At 31.9% G+C, this 25,350-nt stretch overlaps 1 protein-coding gene across 1 annotated transcript; it reads left to right on the plus strand.

Moving 5' to 3' along the window:
• LOC143073756 (uncharacterized) lies at positions 1-25,018 on the plus strand. The gene is made up of 15 exons (XM_076249512.1): positions 1-57; positions 2,870-2,940; positions 3,480-4,577; positions 5,796-5,970; positions 7,053-7,156; positions 15,085-15,270; positions 16,071-16,196; positions 17,256-17,441; positions 18,242-18,367; positions 19,428-19,613; positions 20,414-20,539; positions 21,600-21,785; positions 22,586-22,711; positions 23,769-23,954; positions 24,755-25,018. The coding sequence occupies exons 1-15, from the start codon at positions 47-49 to the stop codon at positions 24,907-24,909; spliced, it is 3,048 nt and encodes a 1,015-aa protein (XP_076105627.1). The 5' UTR covers positions 1-46; the 3' UTR covers positions 24,910-25,018.
• Positions 25,019-25,350: the final 332 nt, after the last annotated feature.

Raw genomic sequence — 25,350 nt, forward strand, 5'->3', positions numbered from 1 at the left:
ACAAAATTCTTTATTAATTATCTCCCTTTAATTGCATGTACGATATATGGTAAAAACGTGAGTATTGTTGAATTTTGAATGTTTAAAGTACTGTTTTAGTTATCGGGTTATCTGTTTTGTTCTTACATTTTTTGTATATTTTTTAACTGTCAGAAGAACACTGACCACAGTAACTATTGAAAACGGAGATAATAATAGTTTTACAAAATGTACTTTCGTTTTAGGTATATCACCAATCAAAGTTTTTGCTTATCCTTTGACTCTTCATTTCATAATTAATCAATATACATCACAGTGAAACAATTGATAAATATTGATATATGTAGGGTGTGGTGAGTTGCAACAAGAAGATGGTATTGTTGCTGTCTACTCTTGAGACTCAATTTATGGGAATTAAGAATAATTTAAGGTTCACATTGGGAATATTGTAATGATGTTTGAAATTTAACATCATCATGTTCTTTTTTGGCAACCTTAACTAAACATAAATTTTTACACAAAAAATAAACTCGTCACATATAACAGGCCTGAAATTTTGTATTTGCGCCAGATTCGTGTTTCGATTACAAAAGACTCATCAGTGACGCTCGAATTAGAAAATTGATAAGGCTAAACACAATACGAAGTTGAAGAGCATTGAGGACCAAACATTCCTAAACGTTTGCCAAATATAGATGAGGTAATAAATTCCTGAGGTAGAAAAACCTTAGTAATTAAAAAATTCAAAGATTTTGTAAAAACAGTTAGTTTATAATTATGAGAATATATCAATGATAATTCATTTCAAAACAGAAGTGCTGATTACTGGGTTGGTGATATCCTCAGGGAATTAAAACTCTATCAGTAGTGACAACTAGTAATTAGGTAAATAAACTCATGCACAATGTACAGTGCATCATAAGCCTATTTGGCTGGCTGAAAATTACTTGTATATATGAATTTAATTGTTTGTTATAATTCAGGTTGCACTTTAATATTAAAATATTCTATTCTATTCTATTCTATTCTATTCATAGATACCAGGTATGAAATTTTGTATTTCAGCGCTTTCGTATACAAAAGACTAATCAGTGACGCTCGTATATATATCAAAAAAGTTCTTAGGTACGAAGTTGAAGAGCATTGAGTACCGAAAATTCCTGAACATAATGCCAAATACAGCTAATGAAATTTACACCTGAGGTAGAAAAGCCTTACAATTTCAAAAGTTTTGTAAACAGTTGATTTATATAAATGATAATTAAAATCAACACATAAGTGCTGACTAGTCTACCTAGCGAGTGATACCCTCGGCGAATTAAAACTCCACCAGCAGTGACAACGATCCATTGGTTGTAAATAAACTCATCATAGATACCAGGATCAAAATTTTGTAATTGCGCTGAGGTAAAAAGCCTTAAGTCACACATCACAAAACTAAACCGAGGAAAACACATCAACTATAAGAGGAAAACAACAGTTTAACATTATGAAATTGAGGAGTTTAACATGGTTATATGTTTGCATATTTACCACAAACATTCGATGACAAAAAAACCAAAGAATCATTTGAAATTTTCATGTTTTTTATTGACTTTGTAAGATTCATAAGTTCTATTATACAACTGATATTGCATCATTTTTGGCACTTTGCCAAATGGGGTCATTTGATATATCAAATTGAGGATCTAAATAATCTCTACTCTAAACATAAATATCAAACCCCATTTTCATCGCAATGTGGAGGGTGGGGTCAATTAGTGCAAAAAAAATCTAACTTTTAGTTTGTCGCATATCTATAATACTAAAATAACGAGGTCCAATTTGTCAGCCGTCATCACGTAAAAACGATGAATCAAAGAATTCAACTTTATATATAACTAATATAGTATAATGGTGTTGATTAAAAATTACACCACCCCAGGCCCCTTTGTTTTCCACGTAATTAATGTTGCCAATAATTAAGAAGTTCCGGATCGAGTCCGACACCGATACCAATAGTATATTCACCTGTTACCTATTACCTTATCTGTACGTTCCGCATCTGACAGGCACACCACCAAGCGGTGTATTTAGACTTTTGCTGTATACTGTTGAGTCAAACATACTCCATTCCAGGGCCTTTTGTTTTCCAAATTACTGATATTACCAAAAATTGATAGGTTCCAGGTCGACGGGTTAAAACAGAAAGATTTTGAAAGCAGGGAAAACTGTGCATCTTATAATCGGCATGACTTTATCAAATGACAATACCAATACTAAAATAAGGCATACGCATAGTTATATATGGAGTAACCGTTTCACAAATTATATCGGATATGTTCCTTACGTCATAACTACAATCCCCTTCCCTTTCATGAATGTGACCTACCGAATTAGACTATTTACCGGATTTGTAATCACATAAGCAACACGACGGGTGCCACATGTGAAGCAGGATCTGCTTACCCTTCCGGAGCACCTGAGATGTGTCATGTGTACTATTGTTTTTCTGTTTGTCTTTTTCATTTTTAGCCATGGCGTTGTCAGTTTGTTTTAGATTTATGAGTTTGACTGTCCCTTTGGTATCTTTCGTCCCTCTTTTAATTCAGTCACGGACCCGCGATATCACGGGTATGTTCTAGTTAAATGAAAGATCATTATGCCTATATTACATGTATCATACTTCCGATCTTGAAAATGAAGGCGGATGGGCTCATTGAGGGTAAAAAGCTGAAAGTTACTGAAGGTGTGCTTGTCGTGTATCATATGAAAGGTCGTACAAATAACATTACAAAAACATCATTTTTACTGGAAAGACCCTTCAATTGTTGTATAATTGAAATACTCGTCTGTAACTGTTATCATATTAAAACATTTACTTTATGATTTATTTTTTTCTTCATAAAAGTATAATGTCAGGATCTGTCACCGACAGTGATGCATGTGGCACGGATTGGGAAAAATGGATTCCCCAGATAGGTAAGATAATATCTTAATCTCTTGTTCAGTATTAATGTAAGTACAATACATTTGAGACTAGTATTTAATAATCAGATAATCGAGAGTGCTTCTGTATAGAAGAGGTATCTCAACATGTAAAAATTCCGAACTATAATCTATGAATACTGTAAAATATGCGTCTTTATATTTATATATCATTAATAAAGAAAAACATCATATAAGTATATCTGCATTTTCAGACTTGCTGATAATAATATTTGAAACAGTCCTACATTTGAACGATAGACAAAAAATATACATAAGTCGTCCTAAAATACTGATTTATGACTTTTTACCTTATGGTTTAAGATAAAGTTCTATAATTTTGACAATTTACTAATACTCTAATGCATGACTGAAGAACAAAATCAGGATCAACAAATGATTTTATTAAAGCTAAAAATTGAAAGTAAAATTTGTTAATCAGGTAAAAACAAATTATATATGAAAATGAAAATACTTGTTTATAAATGCCATAAGTTATTTATAAAACCTTATCAATATTTTGAATATTATAGATTCTGCAAAAGGGGAGTGTAATTTTTCTTGGAGACCTCCATGGAAAAACTTCCGTATCAAGTTATGCTCCAAAGACAACAAAGTTTTGGATAATACTTCAGGATACCTTGTTCCATTAAAAATGCAATTTCTAATGACACACCATTTGGCAACTATACAGAAAATTATTAGGAATTTGGAGAGTTCTACAGTTGAAAGTATAAATGCGACAGAAGAACTTTTAGAAATAAAGGTTTCAAAGTCACTGGAATGTGAAGATATTTTTACTGAAATTGACAGAGTATTAGCTAGAGAAATTGATGACATTGTTATGAAACCTATTCAAAGACTCGAGTTTACATCAAACTTAGTAGAGGAGCTATTTGACCAGGAATTAAAGGAGAAAAGCATTGACCTTATGCGAGACGAAACCAATATATTCATTGTAGGGTTTGAAAAAATGAAGTCTTTCATCACTAAAAATATAGACGAGATCAATCGTATTACTGTCAGTAAAGTTGTAAAACTGGGAGATAAGTGGAAAATTGAAGCTGTCAGGTGTTTTGAAATTGTTGAAACACTCAGTAGAACATTTACTGATGTCGTTGTTCGTCTTCAAGAAGACAGTCACTGTGTTTATTTGAAAGGAAGAGATGTCACGATAAGCAAAGCAGAAAAAGAAATACACAAGTTGTTCTCAGATTTATTTAACGAGAAATTACGAGTTGACCCACTAATCCTCAAACTTTTAATCTGCAAGGAGGCGTCCGCACTTTTTAAAGAAGTTCTTCAAAAGGATAATCTCCAAGTCGTTTGGACAGTTGATCAAAGTCATCTTTATTTCGTCAGCAAAACAAAAATTGACACAGATGCATTAAAAGCAGTTGTCTACAAAACTTTTTTGACGACAGGGTTTTGCAAATCATCTCAATATTCAAATCAGTTTTGTGATAGCAATGTTTTTACGAAAATAACAAAGCAGCATAATGATAAGCTGCTATTTCTTGAAACAACTAAGACAGGTGTTAACATTGCAGGAACTAAGAGTCTTATATTTCGTCTTCTTCATCAAGAAAATTTATTCTACAACAATGTAAAAAACACGAAAGAAATTCAGGGTATGTCGTTTTCTATACGAACATAAAAATGAAGTTGTTGCATGTATTATATGTATTTTTTTTTATTGTCAAACAGTTATTAAGTAGGATACATGTACTATACGTGATACTATTTCAGGTTAAATATTACAATGGCGTAGACGTTGACACGGATAAGTAAAGTAGATTAGTGATGTCCGAATGGCATCAGTCGATTGTGAAGACACAAACAAAGTTAACAAACAAAAACTGAGGGAATAGCATTAACTCGGTGAGCACCTGAAGTATGTGAATTGACAGCGTACGTGTCTTCTGCTATGTATGCACCGACCGGATTGCGAACCACACTCAGTCAAAATGTCTCATTAAGTGAAAGGACTCAATCTGTAAAATTTCGGACTATACGACTACTTTTGTATCTTAATATCAAAAACCGCGAAAACATGTCGCGAATGAATTTAAAAGACATTGACCAATTGTATTGAACAAAACCATTTCATGATTGTGACTGTAAGTATTATCGATTTGTGCTTTTCTTTAACTCCGTTTGAGCAGCAAACCCCTGTTAATGCAGTCCGTATATTGTGATCATGCATGAGTGTTTTGGACTATAGCAAACTGTCAAATAAAAGGTATAATTGTTTAATTGAAAATATATATTCAAAATAGAAAAAGAAAAAAAAAGAAAAAATGCTTTAAAATATAAATATCAAGCTTAGCTTTGTTGACATTTGTGCCTATCAGCTGACAGAATTATAAAGCCTTTCCCATTGGTGGCATCGACCCTTTGGACGGGTTGTTGTCTCTGTGATATATTCCACATTTTAATTCTCAACTTTATTTCTCTAAAATTCCACACTCATCAATGATTCTTAAACTTAATGTTAAAATGCTTTGCAATGAATTTGCAGAAATCGGGGGAATTTGTCTTCAGTGTAGTTCAGTATAATACTATAACAAAAAAGTCATAAATAGGAAAATTTGACGATTTTGTCGAACCTCAATAAAAAGTTTCCGTACAGTTAAACAACAAGCAGCATATATCTATCTAAATATTTCTATGAGTAAATCTGCAATACACCGACACAATAATCCGCCGAAAAGAGCCGTTAAAAAGACTTTTCCCAAATAAAAACAGTTGTGACGAATAACTACATCAAAAATACTTCATACTTCCGACCGTCTATACATGCCATCTAATACTGTTTTCCCATTGTGTTTTTATTTTATTTATTTCAGTCGACACATTGAGTTACGAGGTAGCAGCAATTAAAAACGAGAAAATGAAAGTTAATTTGCTAAAGAGAGAACTTGAGGTAAAATTGGCCATAGAAACTCAGAAAAATAAGAAGGCAAACGATCAATACGAGTCTTTAGTAAGAAAATGCAAGGAAGAGGAAGACAGGTTTAAAAGGTTTGATTTTATCAGATATAGGAGCCTTCCAAATAAAATACATAATCGAATGACATCAATTTAAAAAAAAACATTATATATGTCGTTTGAAGAAATAATTAAAAAAAAATTTTAACACTGTTTTCGAAAACATTTATATGATATTATTTCTTGCAACTAAATCATTATTGCTAATTCTGAGGTTAATTCTAAGATTTCAATGCAGAGTTCGAACAACGGTATACTACTGTTGCCTTTAGTTATGTAACATTGCAATATTTTTGGTTGGCTGAAGTGAGAGATACTTTTACCATAGCTTTAAACACCGTCGAATATGATCGCCAAGGCGCGGGATCGAAACTAGTTTTAGGACTTGATAATTACTAAAGTAATACATGTTATTTGAAGAGGGGCCAAATGGGCCAGAGGGACATTCAATCTTTTAGATCGAACATAAACTGACAATGTCATGTCTAAAAAGAAATAGACAAACAGACAAATAATAGTACACAAGACACACCATAGAAAATCAGAGACTAAGCAAAACTGGGGGTGATCTCAGGTGCTCTGGAAGGGTAAGCAGATCTTACTCCACATGTGAAGGAGTTTATTGACGTTTTTAGTAGAATGGATGAAATCCAAAGACCTTAATGCTAAATTTTTGAGCGGAGGCCTCTCAATAATGTTCATGTTAACTGATTTCTTCTCGTGATGTTGTGAAACTGGCTTATGCATGTATGCACGTTTTTGTAGTCAAAAATTTTTTCAATGAAAATTAATTTACCCACGCCACATATTCATATATACGTGTGTCGGGAACATAATCAGTGATTGTCTTCAGTCATATTTCTTTCCAGAACATTGACATTTAATTATCAAGAGCCTCTTTACACTCCGACGATTCGGAGAAATTTACATGTTTATAGACACTTAACGCTTGTTTCTATTTCTATAATTCAAATTTATGGCGGATTAAAGTACGATGAAAACTAATATGCATTATTCAGACTATATAAATTCACTGGGTTGTATTCATGACATTACATTTCCCGTTTGTTGTTGTTGGTCTGAATCAAAATGTGTTTTATGAATCAATGTTTTAGAATTATTCATGAGAAAGAGTTGTTACTGAACGAAAGTAAAGAAAAAAAAGGAAATCTTACTAATCAGTTGACAGAAAATATTACAGAAGAAAAAATCCTTTCAGGTAAACTTAAAAAAAAGAACATGTGGTATGATTGCCAATGGGGCAACTCTCCACTAGAAACCAAATGACACAGAAATTAACAACTGTTGGTCACCATACGTGGACAAGTACCCGGCCACGTCCACTTGTATTTTTGTCTATCTGATGAGTTAAGCCTTTTTCAACTGATTTTTATATTCGTTCTTATGTTGTACTGTTAGACCACTGTCCCAGGTTAGGGTGAGAGTTGGGATCCCGCTAACATATTTAATCCCGCCACATTATGTATGTATGTGCCTGTCCCAAGTCAGGAGCCTGTAATTCAGTGGTTGTTTTTTGTTTATGTGTTACATATTTGTGTTTCGTTCATTTTCTGTACATAAATAATGCCGTTAGTTTTCTCGTTTGAATTGTTTTACATTGTCATTTCGGGGCCTTTTATAGCTGACTATGCGGTATGGGCTTTGCTCATTGTTGAAGAACGGATGGTGACCTATAGTTGTTAATTTCTGTCATTTTGATCTCTTGTGGAGAGTTGTCTAATTGGCAATCATACCACATCTTCTTTTTTCATATATAACACATAAACAAACGACAAAAACTAAATTGCAGGCTGTTGACTTATGACAGGCACATACATACAGAATGTGGCGGGGTTAAACATATTGGCGGGATCCCAACCCTCCCCTAACCTGGGACAGTGGTATAACAGTACAATATTAGAACGAACTATAAAAATCAGTTGAAAAGGGCTTAACTCATCAGATGGAAAAAATACTAATACAAGTGGACGTGGCCGTGTACTTGAACAACACAACAACAAAAATACATGAATAGGTACATATTTAATAGAACTCGCAGTTACCTACATCTATTTCAAAGCCACCAACAACTTATTAAAAGAATCATGCATTTAAGACTAAATGATCAATCAGTACACATCAAACATCCAATTGATTTAGGTAAAAGACTTCATAAACAGTCAAAGAAAAACCTGACCTTGTGCAATGCCAAGATACAGGCATCGACAGATTGTAGATCAATGAATATGCTTATGTTTAAAGAATAATAGTAATGTTTAGTTTGCTTTTAATTTACCATTCATATTTATTCATATAAAGGTCATATTTCTATAGATTTGTTTATAACGTTTTATAATTACAAATCATTACCCATTTACTAGTGTTTATTTGTTTTTATTGAATAAAATTGCAAGAAAAACATTCATGTATAACTTGTCTCTGTGATTCTTGTCGATCAGATTTCACAAACTATAGTCATTTCATACCCTAACCTTTTCGTACAACTCATTATGTATCCTACCACAAAACCATTTCGTTCCTTTACCTTTTTCGTACCTCCTGAAATATATTTATATGCATGTATTTGTAATTCGTACCTCATGGTACATATACATTCATGTAATTTTGTATCTCATAGAATATTTATATGGATATCATTTGCACCTCATGTAATATTTCTACGGATGCCTTTTCATACCTCATAGGATATTTTTTATTTGTATGTAATTTCGTACCTTACGGTTAATTTATATGTTTCCATTTCGTACTTCTCGAAAGATTTATATGTATACTATTTCGTATCTCTCGAAAGATTTACATGTATATATATGCCATTTTATACAATTTTCTCAATTGAAAAGTCATACGATGTCTTTGATTGGTTGCATAAGATGCAAATTTGTTATGCTAATATTTTTATTCGTGGTTTTCGTCTTGAGAGAATATCTCATTAAAGTTTATTTCACGACAAATCAACTGTTGATTACTATAAAAACAGTAGCAGGCAATTATATCATTGTTGCAAGTTAATAAACCTCAATTTTTTACAGTTGAAAACTGACCAAAGGCTAAACACTGAAAACGAAAAAGCGTAAATAAAACTATTAAAGTTTTCATGTATTGCTCAATTCTACCAATAATAGGTCTTTAAAAATTGCCACTGCTGGAAGCATTTTATTTTTTGTTGTACTCTATTGTTTTTAAAAAATTTAAATTATATCAAAAGATAACTTATTTTACCTTTTTATTAATAAGAATAATCACAATTTTAAATATTTTATGTAAAGGGAACAGAAAACATTAAATATTAAACTGCAACGGGACAGACTAAAGAATCTTTTGTGAATTATACGTCTTGTTTTACAAAATACCGATGTTTGTACAAAACTTCAATGATTTACAAATACATATGATAAGAAAAGTAAAAATATTTAGTCTATGAGGTACGAAATGGTCAATGCAGTTGGTCCATAGGGTACGAAATTGATTACGAAGTACGAAATTGATTCGATCATGGTTACGAAGTACGAAATGGTTTTTATCATGGATAAGAAATTGTGAATGTTGGGTACGAATGATTAATTTGGTACTAAATGGCCTAGCTACAAAGTTAGTTGCTATCGATTTGACAAACCCTTCCCAACTTATTCATAAAGTTTTTTTCTTATGTGTTGAAATCGTTTAATAACGATATCTAAATTGTGAAAGGTCTCAATTAATGTATCGAATCCAATCGATTTTCTAACAATATGTTTCCCATGTCAAAAATTACTTTTACTTTGTTTTTTATTTGTATTATTTAATCACAGATTAATACAACATGACATTAACAGTTTTCCAGTTAATGAAAAAATAGCAGAGACATGAATTTATGTTTAGATTATTTCTATTATAAATTTATATATGGAGTGATTTGCAATTTCTTTTTTATATATATATGTTGCAAGTAATTTTCTGAAAAAAAAACACTTACGGTTCTCAACGCTTTTAGTTAGTTCCAAAGCAAATAAAAACTGCACATATAGCGGAATGAAAATTTTTATATCTAGCTTATTTGATTCTACTATAATATCATATCAGTGACATCAGCAAAGCACCAAAACACTGTCTAATACCATCAACATCTTGCTCTTCGCCATCTAAGCCAACAAAGTAAAATTGATCACATATCTCACAAATGAGTTTACAGTCATCAATTTCAAGAGCACAAAGAAGAAAAGTGCTAAGGTATCCTAGTATCATCATGGGCATGGAAACATGGTTTGGGCCGTCAATATGCCTACTAAATTATGAGTTCATTCTCAACGATAGAAAAGATAAGTACGGTTGAGTCCCTTTTGCAAAAAGAAAGACAACATCACTACATCACTGCATGACTCCATATAAATCAAAACATCATCTGAGGCAGTCTTTGCTAAACTAAACCTTGGCAAAAATATGTCACTCATTATTGTATGTGTATATAGAACCCATCAAGCGACACCAACTATATGGATGAGCTTTGCGAAACCATTGAAAAATCATTTTTATTGATAAGGGTAGATTAAAACCTTCATTACATTAACTGGAACACATCATCAACCAAGGAAATAAAGTAAATAGGGTATCAACAAACGATTTCTAGACAGACCCTGCAGGCTTATTCCTAATAACCCGTCCTGATATGATCAATAGATGCACTCATTTACCTGGTTTATCAAACCATGGCACAGTCTATCTTAAATCACCAGCAGAAGCAAACCGAGGTAATCAAGGCAAACAAAAATAAATTTACTCCTATGTTAAAGAGCAGATACTAAAAAGATTAAAAAAAATAAAATTCCAATAATTCCTAGACAAATGCACAATTCAGCCCTGTATAGAAGAAATAAGTTTAGACTTCAGTACTGCACTAATTCAAATCATAGATTATCCAGTACGATCAAAGATGCTTAGTTTCCGCTTTTAACCAACCTTGGATCACAAAAGAGATTAAAAATACTACCGGTAAAATAGCCGTATCAGGGTCAGATCCTCAAATAAATCAAGGGAAAAAAACAACAAATACCAGTAACTTAAATCTGCAACAAAAACAGCATGCAAGGAAGCTTATAATGATTATTCACCAACATAATGACACCACATTGCACCACAAATACGGAACGCTACTGGAGCTTTATCAACAGCAAAAATAAGGAAACCATTGGAGTGGCAACACTTAAAGCAAGAACTATTCTTTACCGACTGCAAACGCTAAAATGTTTAACAACCAATCCTCATGCGTGTTTAATTACAATGAAACAGAAGACAATATCAAAACAATTGGGGAATCGACATTCTCGAATATGCTAAACATAATCATGACAGAAACCACCTTAGTATTTAGAATGACGATTATTTTCACTTCTGCACTCGTACTATGTACGACAAATCAATTAATTTAGTAAAACATATTTCCATACTCCATGTACTCCTTACAACAAAATAATTATATTTACCTGTGTATGTTGTTTTATTTAACGCTATTTTGTCGAAGGTTATAGTTGTCTTTCGGGTATTGTTTTACGTTTTACACCTTTTTTTATTTATATTGTATTTTCATTGTGTCATTCGTTCAGTGTATGTTTAATTGTTTTTGTTATTATTTCTTTTGATTGAGTTAAGTTATTTTGATTGGTATTTTATAGTGTGTCTTTCTATGGTGTAATGATATACTACTATTACAGGTTAGGGTTAGGGTTGACGCCTGTAAAAACGTTTAAACCCACTGCATTGGTTTTCACCTGTCCTTAGTCATGAACCTCTTTTTCAGTTGTTATCGATTTTTGATGTGGTTCGTAAGTGATTCTCGTTTTCTCGTTTTTCATATAGTTAAGATCGTCAGTTTTCCTGCTTGAATTACTTTACACTAGTCATTTTGGTGCCCTTAATAACTTGTTGTTCTTTGTGAGCCAAAGTTCCGTACTTTGATCTATAATAGTTTACTCTTTACACATTGTGACTTGGATGGAGAGTTGTCTCATTACCACTCGTGCCACATCTTCTTATTACTAAACTGAAGTTTCAGCGATCCAAAACAGCGCCTGTCTTTAATTTTTTTCCCGGGTATCTATTCACCAAGGAGCTATCTTAAAGATATGGAAGAAAGTATATGTAGTATCTATATTTTAAAACGTTTATCATAACCTCCCAGAAAACAAGAGACCAGTCACACTAAAACCCATCACCTGTAAAATGCTGGAATGTATCACCACGGGCGGCATCATGAGACACACTTAGAAAAAAAAACATTCTAACAGACACACTTTATGGCATTCATAAACACCGATCCTGTGAATCACAATTGATCACCGTTGTGCAGGATCTTGCCAAAACAGTCGATAACCGGACAAACAGATGTCATGTTTTTTTGGACTTCTCCATAGCATTCGACAAGGTACCACATAGAAGACTTATGCACAAATTGCATCACTATAGAAACGGGGTTTCACAGCTGGATTGAAGATTCTTTTTATACAAGAGTATTCAGCATGTATTCCTCTAAAATGGACAATCCAACACTGCACTGATCCAATCTGGAGTTCAGGACCTGGGTCCCACTCTTTTTCTACATTAACAACCTACCAAATTATGTTGTTGAAACATGACTTGTTAACCTTGTGTCTTCATATTTAAAACTGAACAAATTCCTACAATCCAATACCAACCTGGGTTTGCACGATTTGTTAAAAGCAACTGTGAAAGGATTAACTATACAAGGTGTTTCCTTTCCCTCTGAAATACAAAATTTTGAAAGTAAAGTTTCAATTTCTGTTTTAACAAAACTTTCAAAATCAAGAGATAATGTGTTTTTATAAAGAAAATTGTGTTCTGGTCCGGTTTTGAAATTTATATTATACCCGTTTTGTAAAACATCGAATAAAATGATCAACTTCAAATATTGTAAAATAATGTTTTAAATGCTCCAATTATTGTAACCATAAGTCCGTCATCTTTTACTCGATTGTAAAATCATTAATGAGACTTATCACCCGAATTATACTTTGATGAACAACAAAAAGGTTGTCACATGTGGAACAGGAACGGCTTACGCTTCCGTAGCACTTGCGCTCATCCTCGGGTTTTGATAGCGTTCGGGTTGGTAAGATTTTATTTTTTTCTGTAATATTAAAGGATCTTTGGGAACTTGTTCGTGTAATCGCTTTTTCTATGGCTTTATAATTTTTTCATCGACTTTACGTTTTTATGGTACCTATGGTATCTTCCGCCTTTTTTAAAATTCCGACTAACTGTTGTCTCTCTTTCATTGTGGTTGGTAAATAAGCTGGTGTAATGGATCTTTAGATGATAAAAACTGTATAATTGCATAAAATATCTGTTGGAATTGAAGTAGGTATCATCGAACTAAACCGAATGCACTTTTTTTTAAATGAAAATAAGAAATATCCGAAGGCTTTCATTTTTACATCGCGATGACCGTGAGGGCATGCCAATGTATTGTTGCCACAGAGATTTCTACTTACGTAACTTTCGTTTTTGACTGGTAACCGATCTATAAATACGCAGACATTGTCGACTACAAAATTACATTCCTTATCGCTTGTTGTAAAAATTTTTCTTCAATGAATACTCATAAAAATATTTGTGCTAAAAACATAAATTAATATTATGAAAATGTTTTGTCGTTAGAAATATATATATAAGTAAAAAATCATTAATATTATCTATGCACACGAACAGAAAAATTGTGTTAACGCATGTGGTAGAACATCTCAAGAACATTTTGCGGGAAAATATGAATGCCTACTCAAATCCAATCTATTAGAAAAATCGAATTATTACAGAAGAGTGTCCACCATGCACTTGCACTGTATTATTATTAGAATAGTAGAATAGAATGATATACAAATGGATGAAAATTATGTAGACATGTAACTGTTATATACTTATAGATTATTACATGGCATTTTCCATATGGCCCTGGTATCAGCCCTAGACTCCCATATCAAGCCAGAGGGCTTTAGCCCGAGGGCTTGATATGGGTCGTGGGCTGATACCACGGACCATATGGAAAATGACATGTCATAATCTATTTATCACATATTTTCAAGCAGGAGAAAACAAATAGCTTACACCTAATTATGTTTGATATTTCATCAAAAATCAAAAAGATATTTAACAAAAAAAAAAAAGATAAATGTATCACTGTGAGTTAAAAAAAAGTTCGTATCACAGTAGGTTAACAACGTTTTGTGAAAAGTTTCAGAAATAATTAACAATAAATATACTAATTCTAAGAATTGCAAATATTAAACGACTTTAAAGTGTTACATTACAAATGTTAAAAAATGCTTAGGAAGAATCCTATATCGCTACTCATTCCAATGTGGTGTCATATATTTTCTAAATTCCTCATGACGTCAAAATTTTACGGGAACTTTTGTGATTTTCACTGTTGATTTCTACTTTTTTCTTCTACAGCACATTTGTAACTTTTTAAATTTCTTTTCATTGTGTTCAACTTGTTTACAAATAGCCTTTGATTGACAGGTTACCGGAAGTTAAACTCGGGGGCTTGATATGGATTTCGAGGGCTGATATCGATATCGGCCCTGAGGGCTGATAACCAACCTTGACTTCCGGCTATTATTGGCCATGCAAAAACGTACATATCAGTACAAAATATGTGATAAAAATATTTATATGATATATAACAACAAACCAGAGTATACTGATTTGTAGCACTACACTATAATAGTTATCACGGTGAGGTTGAATTTCCTGTCGTCTTTTACCCATCATCTACGCACGAACTTGTTTCAGAAAAAATATATCTCTGTACATTAACCTCACTTTCAGGTATAGAAATGTGATTTTTTTTCGGAGACAAGTGCTTTTGACTATCCACAAGAACTTGCGGTCATCCGTTGTTCCTTACTTCAGTACTCTGATTTTAATTATGATATTAACCTTTAAGACATAAAAGAATAATTAGAAGTGTGATTTATTTCCCTGAGTTTAATTTCCACATTTTCAGTTCTGGAGGTTTTACTTCTGTGTTTTTGGAGTACCTTTAAATTCGAAATTCATAAAAGTGAACATAATATGCATTTAATCATATTTAATAATGTACATTTCCTAGTTCCTACAGTAAAACTATCCTTACAGATACTGTTGATGATGTTGAACAGAGCATCAAGATGATAAAAGTATCTAACATACCTACTGGTTCCTCAGAAGATTCCATCAGATTCTTCTTTGAAAACAGACGAAAGTCAGGAGGTGGTGACATTGAGGATCTTGATTATGATGAAGACAGTCATTCTGCTATTATTACATTTGAGGAGGAGGATGGTTAGTAAATATGTGTTTACAGATGATTAAAATGAGGCCTTGAGGCAAAGAATTATATTAAAAAAGCTTTTTAAATTATGGGTGTCGACTGCCAAAATTGAAAATTGCATTTTCATGAAGGAAGTATTTTTCAAAAGAAAATGTGCAATGCTATTTATCAAAATGATGGACACACAAGATGCTTGTTTTTGATACATAGCCATTTGAAAAACTAGAACTTTATGTGAGAAAACAATGTCTCTGGATTTTTCGTTTGCAATTTATAATCAGAAATGGTTGTTATATTGAGTGAAAAGTGTTTAGAATATCAATTAGATGAGCCCTATTTTTAAAATGCTAGTTCACAAGGTAACTGTCGATACACATACATGTCTTCCTACCAGGACTTAATAATCAGACTTAGAGCAAATCAACCCTTGCTTTTTCTCCTAGATATCAAAATAATACAGTAATTGAAATTGTGAGAAGAGAACAACATTCTACACATTTTGTTTTCAATTCCATTTTGTAAAATTGTATGAATAAAAAATAAATGGAGTTAAATCTTTCATAAGAAGACAATACATGACCTCTAGATGTAATCATGTTGCTCTCTGATTAACATAAATTGCACAATTTGTTTGAAGATGTACTGTATTATCAATCCACGAGTGGTTCTTAATTTTCTAATAAAACAACACTAAAAGACACTGATTTTTACCCCTTTCAATTAAGGCACTTTCTAAATAAAACATAGTATCAAATGCATGTATTTTTATAAACCCACATATATGTAATATAAACATTTGTAAAATTTCTAGTTGTTGAACGTGTTATAAGCAGAATACCATTGCTGTTTGAGAAATTGAAGATTGATGTTGAGGTATTTTCACCACGTCAACCCACACCTGACGTAGAGGAAGATGGACATCAAAATCAAACAAAAGGTGGACAGCATCCATATCAATCTCTCTGAAATTGACTTTTTCTGTAAAAGTTTTAGGAATCAAAACATAACAATAGCAATGATGGTGCTAAATTTCTTGTGACATCAAACAAAATAAAATGCATTACAAGGTTTTCAATACTGAATTGGTGTCATTACAATTGAGTGACCTTAGAATAATAATGATATTTATTAGCTTCCATCTTCTGACTAAAGAATCTTTCATAGAAAATAACAATATTTCGAATTTTGCATTTTTACTTAATACAATCAGACTAAAATATTTTAGTAAGTGATCAGTGTTACCAAACGGTTCTTAGTGATGTAATTCAGTGTTTACACTACATGTACATCTCTTGTTTTGTTAATTCATATTCAATAAAGTTATCAGTAGAACAGTGATAGAATAAAGCTTACAATAAATATAGGAAGATGTGGTGTGAGTGCTAATGAGACACCTCTCCATCCAAAAAAAAATTTAAAAAAAGAAAACCATTATATGTCAATGTACGGCCTTCAACACGGAGCCTTGGCTCACACCGAACAACAAGCTATAAAGGGCCCCAAAATTACTAGTGTAAGACCATTCAAACGGGAAAATCAACGGCCAATCTATATAAAATTTAAAAAAAAAGGAGAAACGAGAAACACGTATAAATTACATAAACAAACGACAACTACTGTACATCAGGTTCCTGATTTAGGACAGGTGCAAACATTTGCAGCGGGATTTAACGTTTTAATGCATCCAAACATTCTCCCTTTTTCTGAAACAATAGCATAACATCACAACATAGAAAAACATACAATAAAATATCAATTGGCAGGCTTAACTCAATCAAAAAACGTAATGTCTATTATCTGTGCATTGGAATGAATTATGATATCTAAGTCACTAGTGAAATACAAGGTGAGGAGGGTAAGGAATTAACTAACTTTTTCTTGTTCCTGCTTTTGATTATACATTATTATAGTTGAAATTAATGTGAGGGACAGTATTTGCATTTTATCTTTTCAAATCATGAAATCTCCTATTTAAAAGTAAACAATATTCTTGTAGATACTGTCGAGGAGAGTCAACAGAGCATCAAGATGATAAAAGTCTCTAACATACCCCCTGATTCCTCCGAAAATGCCATCAGATTTTTCTTTGAAAACAAACGAAAGTCAGGAGGTGGTGACATTGAGGATCTTGATTATGATGAAGACAGTCATTCTGCTATTATTACATTTGAAGAGGAGGATGGTTAGTAAATATGTGTTTACAGATGATTAAAATGAGGCCTTGAGGCAAAGAATTATATTAAAAAAGCTTTGTAAATTATGGGTGTCGACTGCCAAAATTGAAAATTGCATTTTCATGAAGGAAGTATTTTTCAAAAGAAAATGTGCAATGCTATTTATCAAAATGATGGACACACAAGATGCTTGTTTTTGATACATAGCCATTTGAAAAACTAGAACTTTATGTGAGAAAACAATGTCTCTGGATTTTTCGTTTGCAATTTATAATCAGAAATGGTTGTTATATTGAGTGAAAAGTGTTTAGAATATCAATTAGATGAGCCCTATTTTTAAAATGCTAGTTCACAAGGTAACTGTCGATACACATACATGTCTTCCTACCAGGACTTAATAATCAGACTTAGAGCAAATCAACCCTTGCTTTTTCACCTAGATATCAAAATAATACAGTAATTGAAATTGTGAGAAGAGAACAACATTCTACACATTTTGTTTTCAATTCCATTTTGTAAAATTGTATGAATAAAAAATAAATGGAGTTAAATCTTTCATAAGAAGACAATACATGACCTCTAGATGTAATCATGTTGCTCTCTGATTAACATAAATTGCACAATTTGTTTGAAGATGTACTGTATTATCAATCCACGAGTGGTTCTTAATTTTCTAATAAAACAACACTAAAAGACACTGATTTTTACCCCTTTCAATTAAGGCACTTTCTAAATAAAACATAGTATCAAATGCATGTATTTTTATAAACCCACATATATGTAATATAAACATTTGTAAAATTTCTAGTTGTTGAACGTGTTATAAGCAGAATACCATTGCTGTTTGAGAAATTGAAGATTGATGTTGAGGTATTTTCACCACGTCAACCCACACCTGACGTAGAGGAAGATGGACATCAAAATCAAACAAAAGGTGGACAGCATCCATATCAATCTCTCTGAAATTGACTTTTTCTGTAAAAGTTTTAGGAATCAAAACATAACAATAGCAATGATGGTGCTAAATTTCTTGTGACATCAAACAAAATAAAATGCATTACAAGGTTTTCAATACTGAATTGGTGTCATTACAATTGAGTGACCTTAGAATAATAATGATATTTATTAGCTTCCATCTTCTGACTAAAGAATCTTTCATAGAAAATAACAATATTTCGAATTTTGCATTTTTACTTAATACAATCAGACTAAAATATTTTAGTAAGTGATCAGTGTTACCAAACGGTTCTTAGTGATGTAATTCAGTGTTTACACTACATGTACATCTCTTGTTTTGTTAATTCATATTCAATAAAGTTATCAGTAGAACAGTGATAGAATAAAGCTTACAATAAATATAGGAAGATGTGGTGTGAGTGCTAATGAGACACCTCTCCATCCAAAAAAAAATTTAAAAAAAGAAAACCATTATATGTCAATGTACGGCCTTCAACACGGAGCCTTGGCTCACACCGAACAACAAGCTATAAAGGGCCCCAAAATTACTAGTGTAAGACCATTCAAACGGGAAAATCAACGGCCAATCTATATAAAATTTAAAAAAAAAAGGAGAAACGAGAAACACGTATAAATTACATAAACAAACGATAACTACTGTACATCAGGTTCCTGATTTAGGACAGGTGCAAACATTTGCAGCGGGATTTAACGTTTTAATGCATCCAAACATTCTCCCTTTTTCTGAAACAATAGCATAACATCACAACATAGAAAAACATACAATAAAATATCAATTGGCAGGCTTAACTCAATCAAAAAACGTAATGTCTATTATCTGTGCATTGGAATGAATTATGATATCTAAGTCACTAGTGAAATACAAGGTGAGGAGGGTAAGGAATTAACTAACTTTTTCTTGTTCCTGCTTTTGATTATACATTATTATAGTTGAAATTAATGTGAGGGACAGTATTTGCATTTTATCTTTTCAAATCATGAAATCTCCTATTTAAAAGTAAACAATATTCTTGTAGATACTGTCGAGGAGAGTCAACAGAGCATCAAGATGATAAAAGTCTCTAACATACCCCCTGATTCCTCCGAAAATGCCATCAGATTTTTCTTTGAAAACAAACGAAAGTCAGGAGGTGGTGACATTGAGGATCTTGATTATGATGAAGACAGTCATTCTGCTATTATTACATTTGAGGAGGAGGATGGTTAGTAAATATGTGTTTACAGATGATTAAAATGAGGCCTTGAGGCAAAGAATTATATTAAAAAAGCTTTGTAAATTATGGGTGTCGACTGCCAAAATTGAAAATTGCATTTTCATGAAGGAAGTATTTTTCAAAAGAAAATGTGCAATGCTATTTATCAAAATGATGGACACACAAGATGCTTGTTTTTGATACATAGCCATTTGAAAAACTAGAACTTTATGTGAGAAAACAATGTCTCTGGATTTTTCGTTTGCAATTTATAATCAGAAATGGTTGTTATATTGAGTGAAAAGTGTTTAGAATATCAATTAGATGAGCCCTATTTTTAAAATGCTAGTTCACAAGGTAACTGTCGATACACATACATGTCTTCCTACCAGGACTTAATAATCAGACTTAGAGCAAATCAACCCTTGCTTTTTCACCTAGATATCAAAATAATACAGTAATTGAAATTGTGAGAAGAGAACAACATTCTACACATTTTGTTTTCAATTCCATTTTGTAAAATTGTATGAATAAAAAATAAATGGAGTTAAATCTTTCATAAGAAGACAATACATGACCTCTAGATGTAATCATGTTGCTCTCTGATTAACATAAATTGCACAATTTGTTTGAAGATGTACTGTATTATCAATCCAAGAGTGGTTCTTAATTTTCTAATAAAACAACACTAAAAGACACTGATTTTTACCCCTTTTAATTAAGGCACTTTCTAAATAAAACATAGTATCAAATGCATGTATTTTTATAAACCCACATATATGTAATATAAACATTTGTAAAATTTCTAGTTGTTGAACGTGTTATAAGCAGAATACCATTGCTGTTTGAGAAAAAGAAGATTGATGTTGAGGTATTTTCACCACGTCAACCCACACCTGACGTAGAGGAAGATGGACATCAAAATCAAACAAAAGGTGGACAGCATCCATATCAATCTCTCTGAAATAGACTTTTTCTGTAAAAGTTTTAGGAATCAAAACATAACAATAGCAATGATGGTGCTAAATTTCTTGTGACATCAAACAAAATAAAATGCATTACAAGGTTTTCAATACTGAATTGGTGTCATTACAATTGAGTGACCTTAGAATAATAATGATATTTATTAGCTTCCATCTTCTGACTAAAGAATCTTTCATAGAAAATAACAATATTTCGAATTTTGCATTTTTACTTAATACAATCAGACTAAAATCTTTTAGTAAGTGATCAGTGTTACCAAACGGTTCTTAGTGATGTAACTCAGTGTTTACACTACATGTACATCTCTTGTTTTGTTAATTCATATTCAATTAAGTTATCAGTAGAACAGTGATAGAATAAAGCTTACAATAAATATAGGAAGATGTGGTGTAAGTGCCAATGAGACAACTCTCCATCCAAATAATAATTTAAAAAAAGAAAACCATTATATGTCAATGTACGGCCTTCAACACGAAGCCTTGGCTCACACCGAACAACAAGCTATAAAGGGCCCCAAAATTACTAGTGTAAGACCATTCAAACGGGAAAATCAACGGCCAATCTATATAAAATTTAAAAAAAAAAGGAGAAACGAGAAACACGTATAAATTACATAAACAAACGACAACTACTGTACATCAGGTTCCTGATTTAGGACAGGTGCAAACATTTGCAGCGGGATTTAACGTTTTAATGCATCCAAACATTCTCCCTTTTTCTGAAACAATAGCATAACATCACAACATAGAAAAACATACAATAAAATATCAATTGGCAGGCTTAACTCAATCAAAAAACGTAATGTCTATTATCTGTGCATTGGAATGAATTATGATATCTAAGTCACTAGTGAAATACAAGGTGAGGAGGGTAAGGAATTAACTAACTTTTTCTTGTTCCTGCTTTTGATTATACATTATTATAGTTGAAATTAATGTGAGGGACAGTATTTGCATTTTATCTTTTCAAATCATGAAATCTCCTATTTAAAAGTAAACAATATTCTTGTAGATACTGTCGAGGAGAGTCAACAGAGCATCAAGATGATAAAAGTCTCTAACATACCCCCTGATTCCTCCGAAAATGCCATCAGATTTTTCTTTGAAAACAAACGAAAGTCAGGAGGTGGTGACATTGAGGATCTTGATTATGATGAAGACAGTCATTCTGCTATTATTACATTTGAGGAGGAGGATGGTTAGTAAATATGTTTTTACAGATGATTAAAATGAGGCCTTGAGGCAAAGAATTATATTAAAAAAGCTTTGTAAATTATGGGTGTCGACTGCCAAAATTGAAAATTGCATTTTCATGAAGGAAGTATTTTTCAAAAGAAAATGTGCAATGCTATTTATCAAAATGATGGACACACAAGATGCTCGTTTTTGATACATAGCCATTTGAAAAACTAGAACTTTATGTGAGAAAACAATGTCTCTGGATTTTTCGTTTGCAATTTATAATCAGAAATGGTTGTTATATTGAGTGAAAAGTGTTTAGAATATCAATTAGATGAGCCCTATTTTTAAAATGCTAGTTCACAAGGTAACTGTCGATACACATACATGTCTTCCTACCAGGACTTAATAATCAGACTTAGAGCAAATCAACCCTTGCTTTTTCACCTAGATATCAAAATAATACAGTAATTGAAATTGTGAGAAGAGAACAACATTCTACACATTTTGTTTTCAATTCCATTTTGTAAAATTGTATGAATAAAAAATAAATGGAGTTAAATCTTTCATAAGAAGACAATACATGACCTCTAGATGTAATCATGTTGCTCTCTGATTAACATAAATTGCACAATTTGTTTGAAGATGTACTGTATTATCAATCCAAGAGTGGTTCTTAATTTTCTAATAAAACAACACTAAAAGACACTGATTTTTACCCCTTTTAATTAAGACACTTTCTAAATAAAACATAGTATCAAATGCATGTATTTTTATAAACCCACATATATGTAATATAAACATTTGTAAAATTTCTAGTTGTTGAACGTGTTATAAGCAGAATACCATTGCTGTTTGAGAAAAAGAAGATTGATGTTGAGGTATTTTCACCACGTCAACCCACACCTGACGTAGAGGAAGATGGACATCAAAATCAAACAAAAGGTGGACAGCATCCATATCAATCTCTCTGAAATTGACTTTTTCTGTAAAAGTTTTAGGAATCAAAACATAACAATAGCAATGATGGTGCTAAATTTCTTGTGACATCAAACAAAATAAAATGCATTACAAGGTTTTCAATACTGAATTGGTGTCATTACAATTGAGTGACCTTAGAATAATAATGATATTTATTAGCTTCCATCTTCTGACTAAAGAATCTTTCATAGAAAATAACAATATTTCGAATTTTGCATTTTTACTTAATACAATCAGACTAAAATATTTTAGTAAGTGATCAGTGTTACCAAACGGTTCTTAGTGATGTAATTCAGTGTTTACACTACATGTACATCTCTTGTTTTGTTAATTCATATTCAATAAAGTTATCAGTAGAACAGTGATAGAATAAAGCTTACAATAAATATAGGAAGATGTGATGTGAGTGCTAATGAGACACCTCTCCATCCAAAAAAAAATTTAAAAAAAGAAAACCATTATATGTCAATGTACGGCCTTCAACACGGAGCCTTGGCTCACACCGAACAACAAGCTATAAAGGGCCCCAAAATTACTAGTGTAAGACCATTCAAACGGGAAAATCAACGGCCAATCTATATAAAATTTAAAAAAAAGGAGAAACGAGAAACACGTATAAATTACATAAACAAACGACAACTACTGTACATCAGGTTCCTGATTTAGGACAGGTGCAAACATTTGCAGCGGGATTTAACGTTTTAATGCATCCAAACATTCTCCCTTTTTCTGAAACAATAGCATAACATCACAACATAGAAAAACATACAATAAAATATCAATTGGCAGGCTTAACTCAATCAAAAAACGTAATGTCTATTATCTGTGCATTGGAATGAATTATGATATCTAAGTCACTAGTGAAATACAAGGTGAGGAGGTAAGGAATTAACTAACTTTTTCTTGTTCCTGCTTTTGATTATACATTATTATAGTTGAAATTAATGTGAGGGACAGTATTTGCATTTTATCTTTTCAAATCATGAAATCTCCTATTTAAAAGTAAACAATATTCTTGTAGATACTGTCGAGGAGAGTCAACAGAGCATCAAGATGATAAAAGTCTCTAACATACCCCCTGGTTCCTCCGAAAATGCCATCAGATTTTTCTTTGAAAACAAACGAAAGTCAGGAGGTGGTGACATTGAGGATCTTGATTATGATGAAGACAGTCATTCTGCTATTATTACATTTGAGGAGGAGGATGGTTAGTAAATATGTGTTTACAGATGATTAAAATGAGGCCTTGAGGCAAAGAATTATATTAAAAAAGCTTTGTAAATTATGGGTGTCGACTGCCAAAATTGAAAATTGCATTTTCATGAAGGAAGTATTTTTCAAAAGAAAATGTGCAATGCTATTTATCAAAATGATGGACACACAAGATGCTTGTTTTTGATACATAGCCATTTGAAAAACTAGAACTTTATGTGAGAAAACAATGTCTCTGGATTTTTCGTTTGCAATTTATAATCAGAAATGGTTGTTATATTGAGTGAAAAGTGTTTAGAATATCAATTAGATGAGCCCTATTTTTAAAATGCTAGTTCACAAGGTAACTGTCGATACACATACATGTCTTCCTACCAGGACTTAATAATCAGACTTAGAGCAAATCAACCCTTGCTTTTTCACCTAGATATCAAAATAATATAGTAATTGAAATTGTGAGAAGAGAACAACATTCTACACATTTTGTTTTCAATTCCATTTTGTAAAATTGTATGAATAAAAAATAAATGGAGTTAAATCTTTCATAAGAAGACAATACATGACCTCTAGATGTAATCATGTTGCTCTCTGATTAACATAAATTGCACAATTTGTTTGAAGATGTACTGTATTATCAATCCAAGAGTGGTTCTTAATTTTCTAATAAAACAACACTAAAAGACACTGATTTTTACCCCTTTTAATTAAGGCACTTTCTAAATAAAACATAGTATCAAATGCATGTATTTTTATAAACCCACATATATGTAATATAAACATTTGTAAAATTTCTAGTTGTTGAACGTGTTATAAGCAGAATACCATTGCTGTTTGAGAAAAAGAAGATTGATGTTGAGGTATTTTCACCACGTCAACCCACACCTGACGTAGAGGAAGATGGACATCAAAATCAAACAAAAGGTGGACAGCATCCATATCAATCTCTCTGAAATTGACTTTTTCTGTAAAAGTTTTAGGAATCAAAACATAACAATAGCAATGATGGTGCTAAATTTCTTGTGACATCAAACAAAATAAAATGCATTACAAGGTTTTCAATACTGAATTGGTGTCATTACAATTGAGTGACCTTAGAATAATAATGATATTTATTAGCTTCCATCTTCTGACTAAAGAATCTTTCATAGAAAATAACAATATTTCGAATTTTGCATTTTTACTTAATACAATCAGACTAAAATCTTTTAGTAAGTAATCAGTGTTACCAAACGGTTCTTAGTGATGTAATTCAGTGTTTACACTACATGTACATCTCTTGTTTTGTTAATTCATATTCAATTAAGTTATCAGTAGAACAGTGATAGAATAAAGCTTACAATAAATATAGGAAGATGTGGTGTAAGTGCCAATGAGACAACTCTCCATCCAAA

This window comes from Mytilus galloprovincialis, chromosome 4, assembly GCF_965363235.1.
Source record: "Mytilus galloprovincialis chromosome 4, xbMytGall1.hap1.1, whole genome shotgun sequence".
Taxonomy (NCBI): Eukaryota; Metazoa; Mollusca; class Bivalvia; order Mytilida; family Mytilidae; genus Mytilus; species Mytilus galloprovincialis.

Excerpts from the sequence above, each read along its gene's own strand:
- LOC143073756 (XM_076249512.1), top strand. Across the intron at positions 19,614-20,413 it reads TACATTTGAGGAGGAGGATG|TTGTTGAACGTGTTATAAGC; the intron begins GTTAGTAAATAT and ends TAAAATTTCTAG. Across the intron at positions 20,540-21,599 it reads ACATCAAAATCAAACAAAAG|ATACTGTCGAGGAGAGTCAA; the intron begins GTGGACAGCATC and ends ATATTCTTGTAG.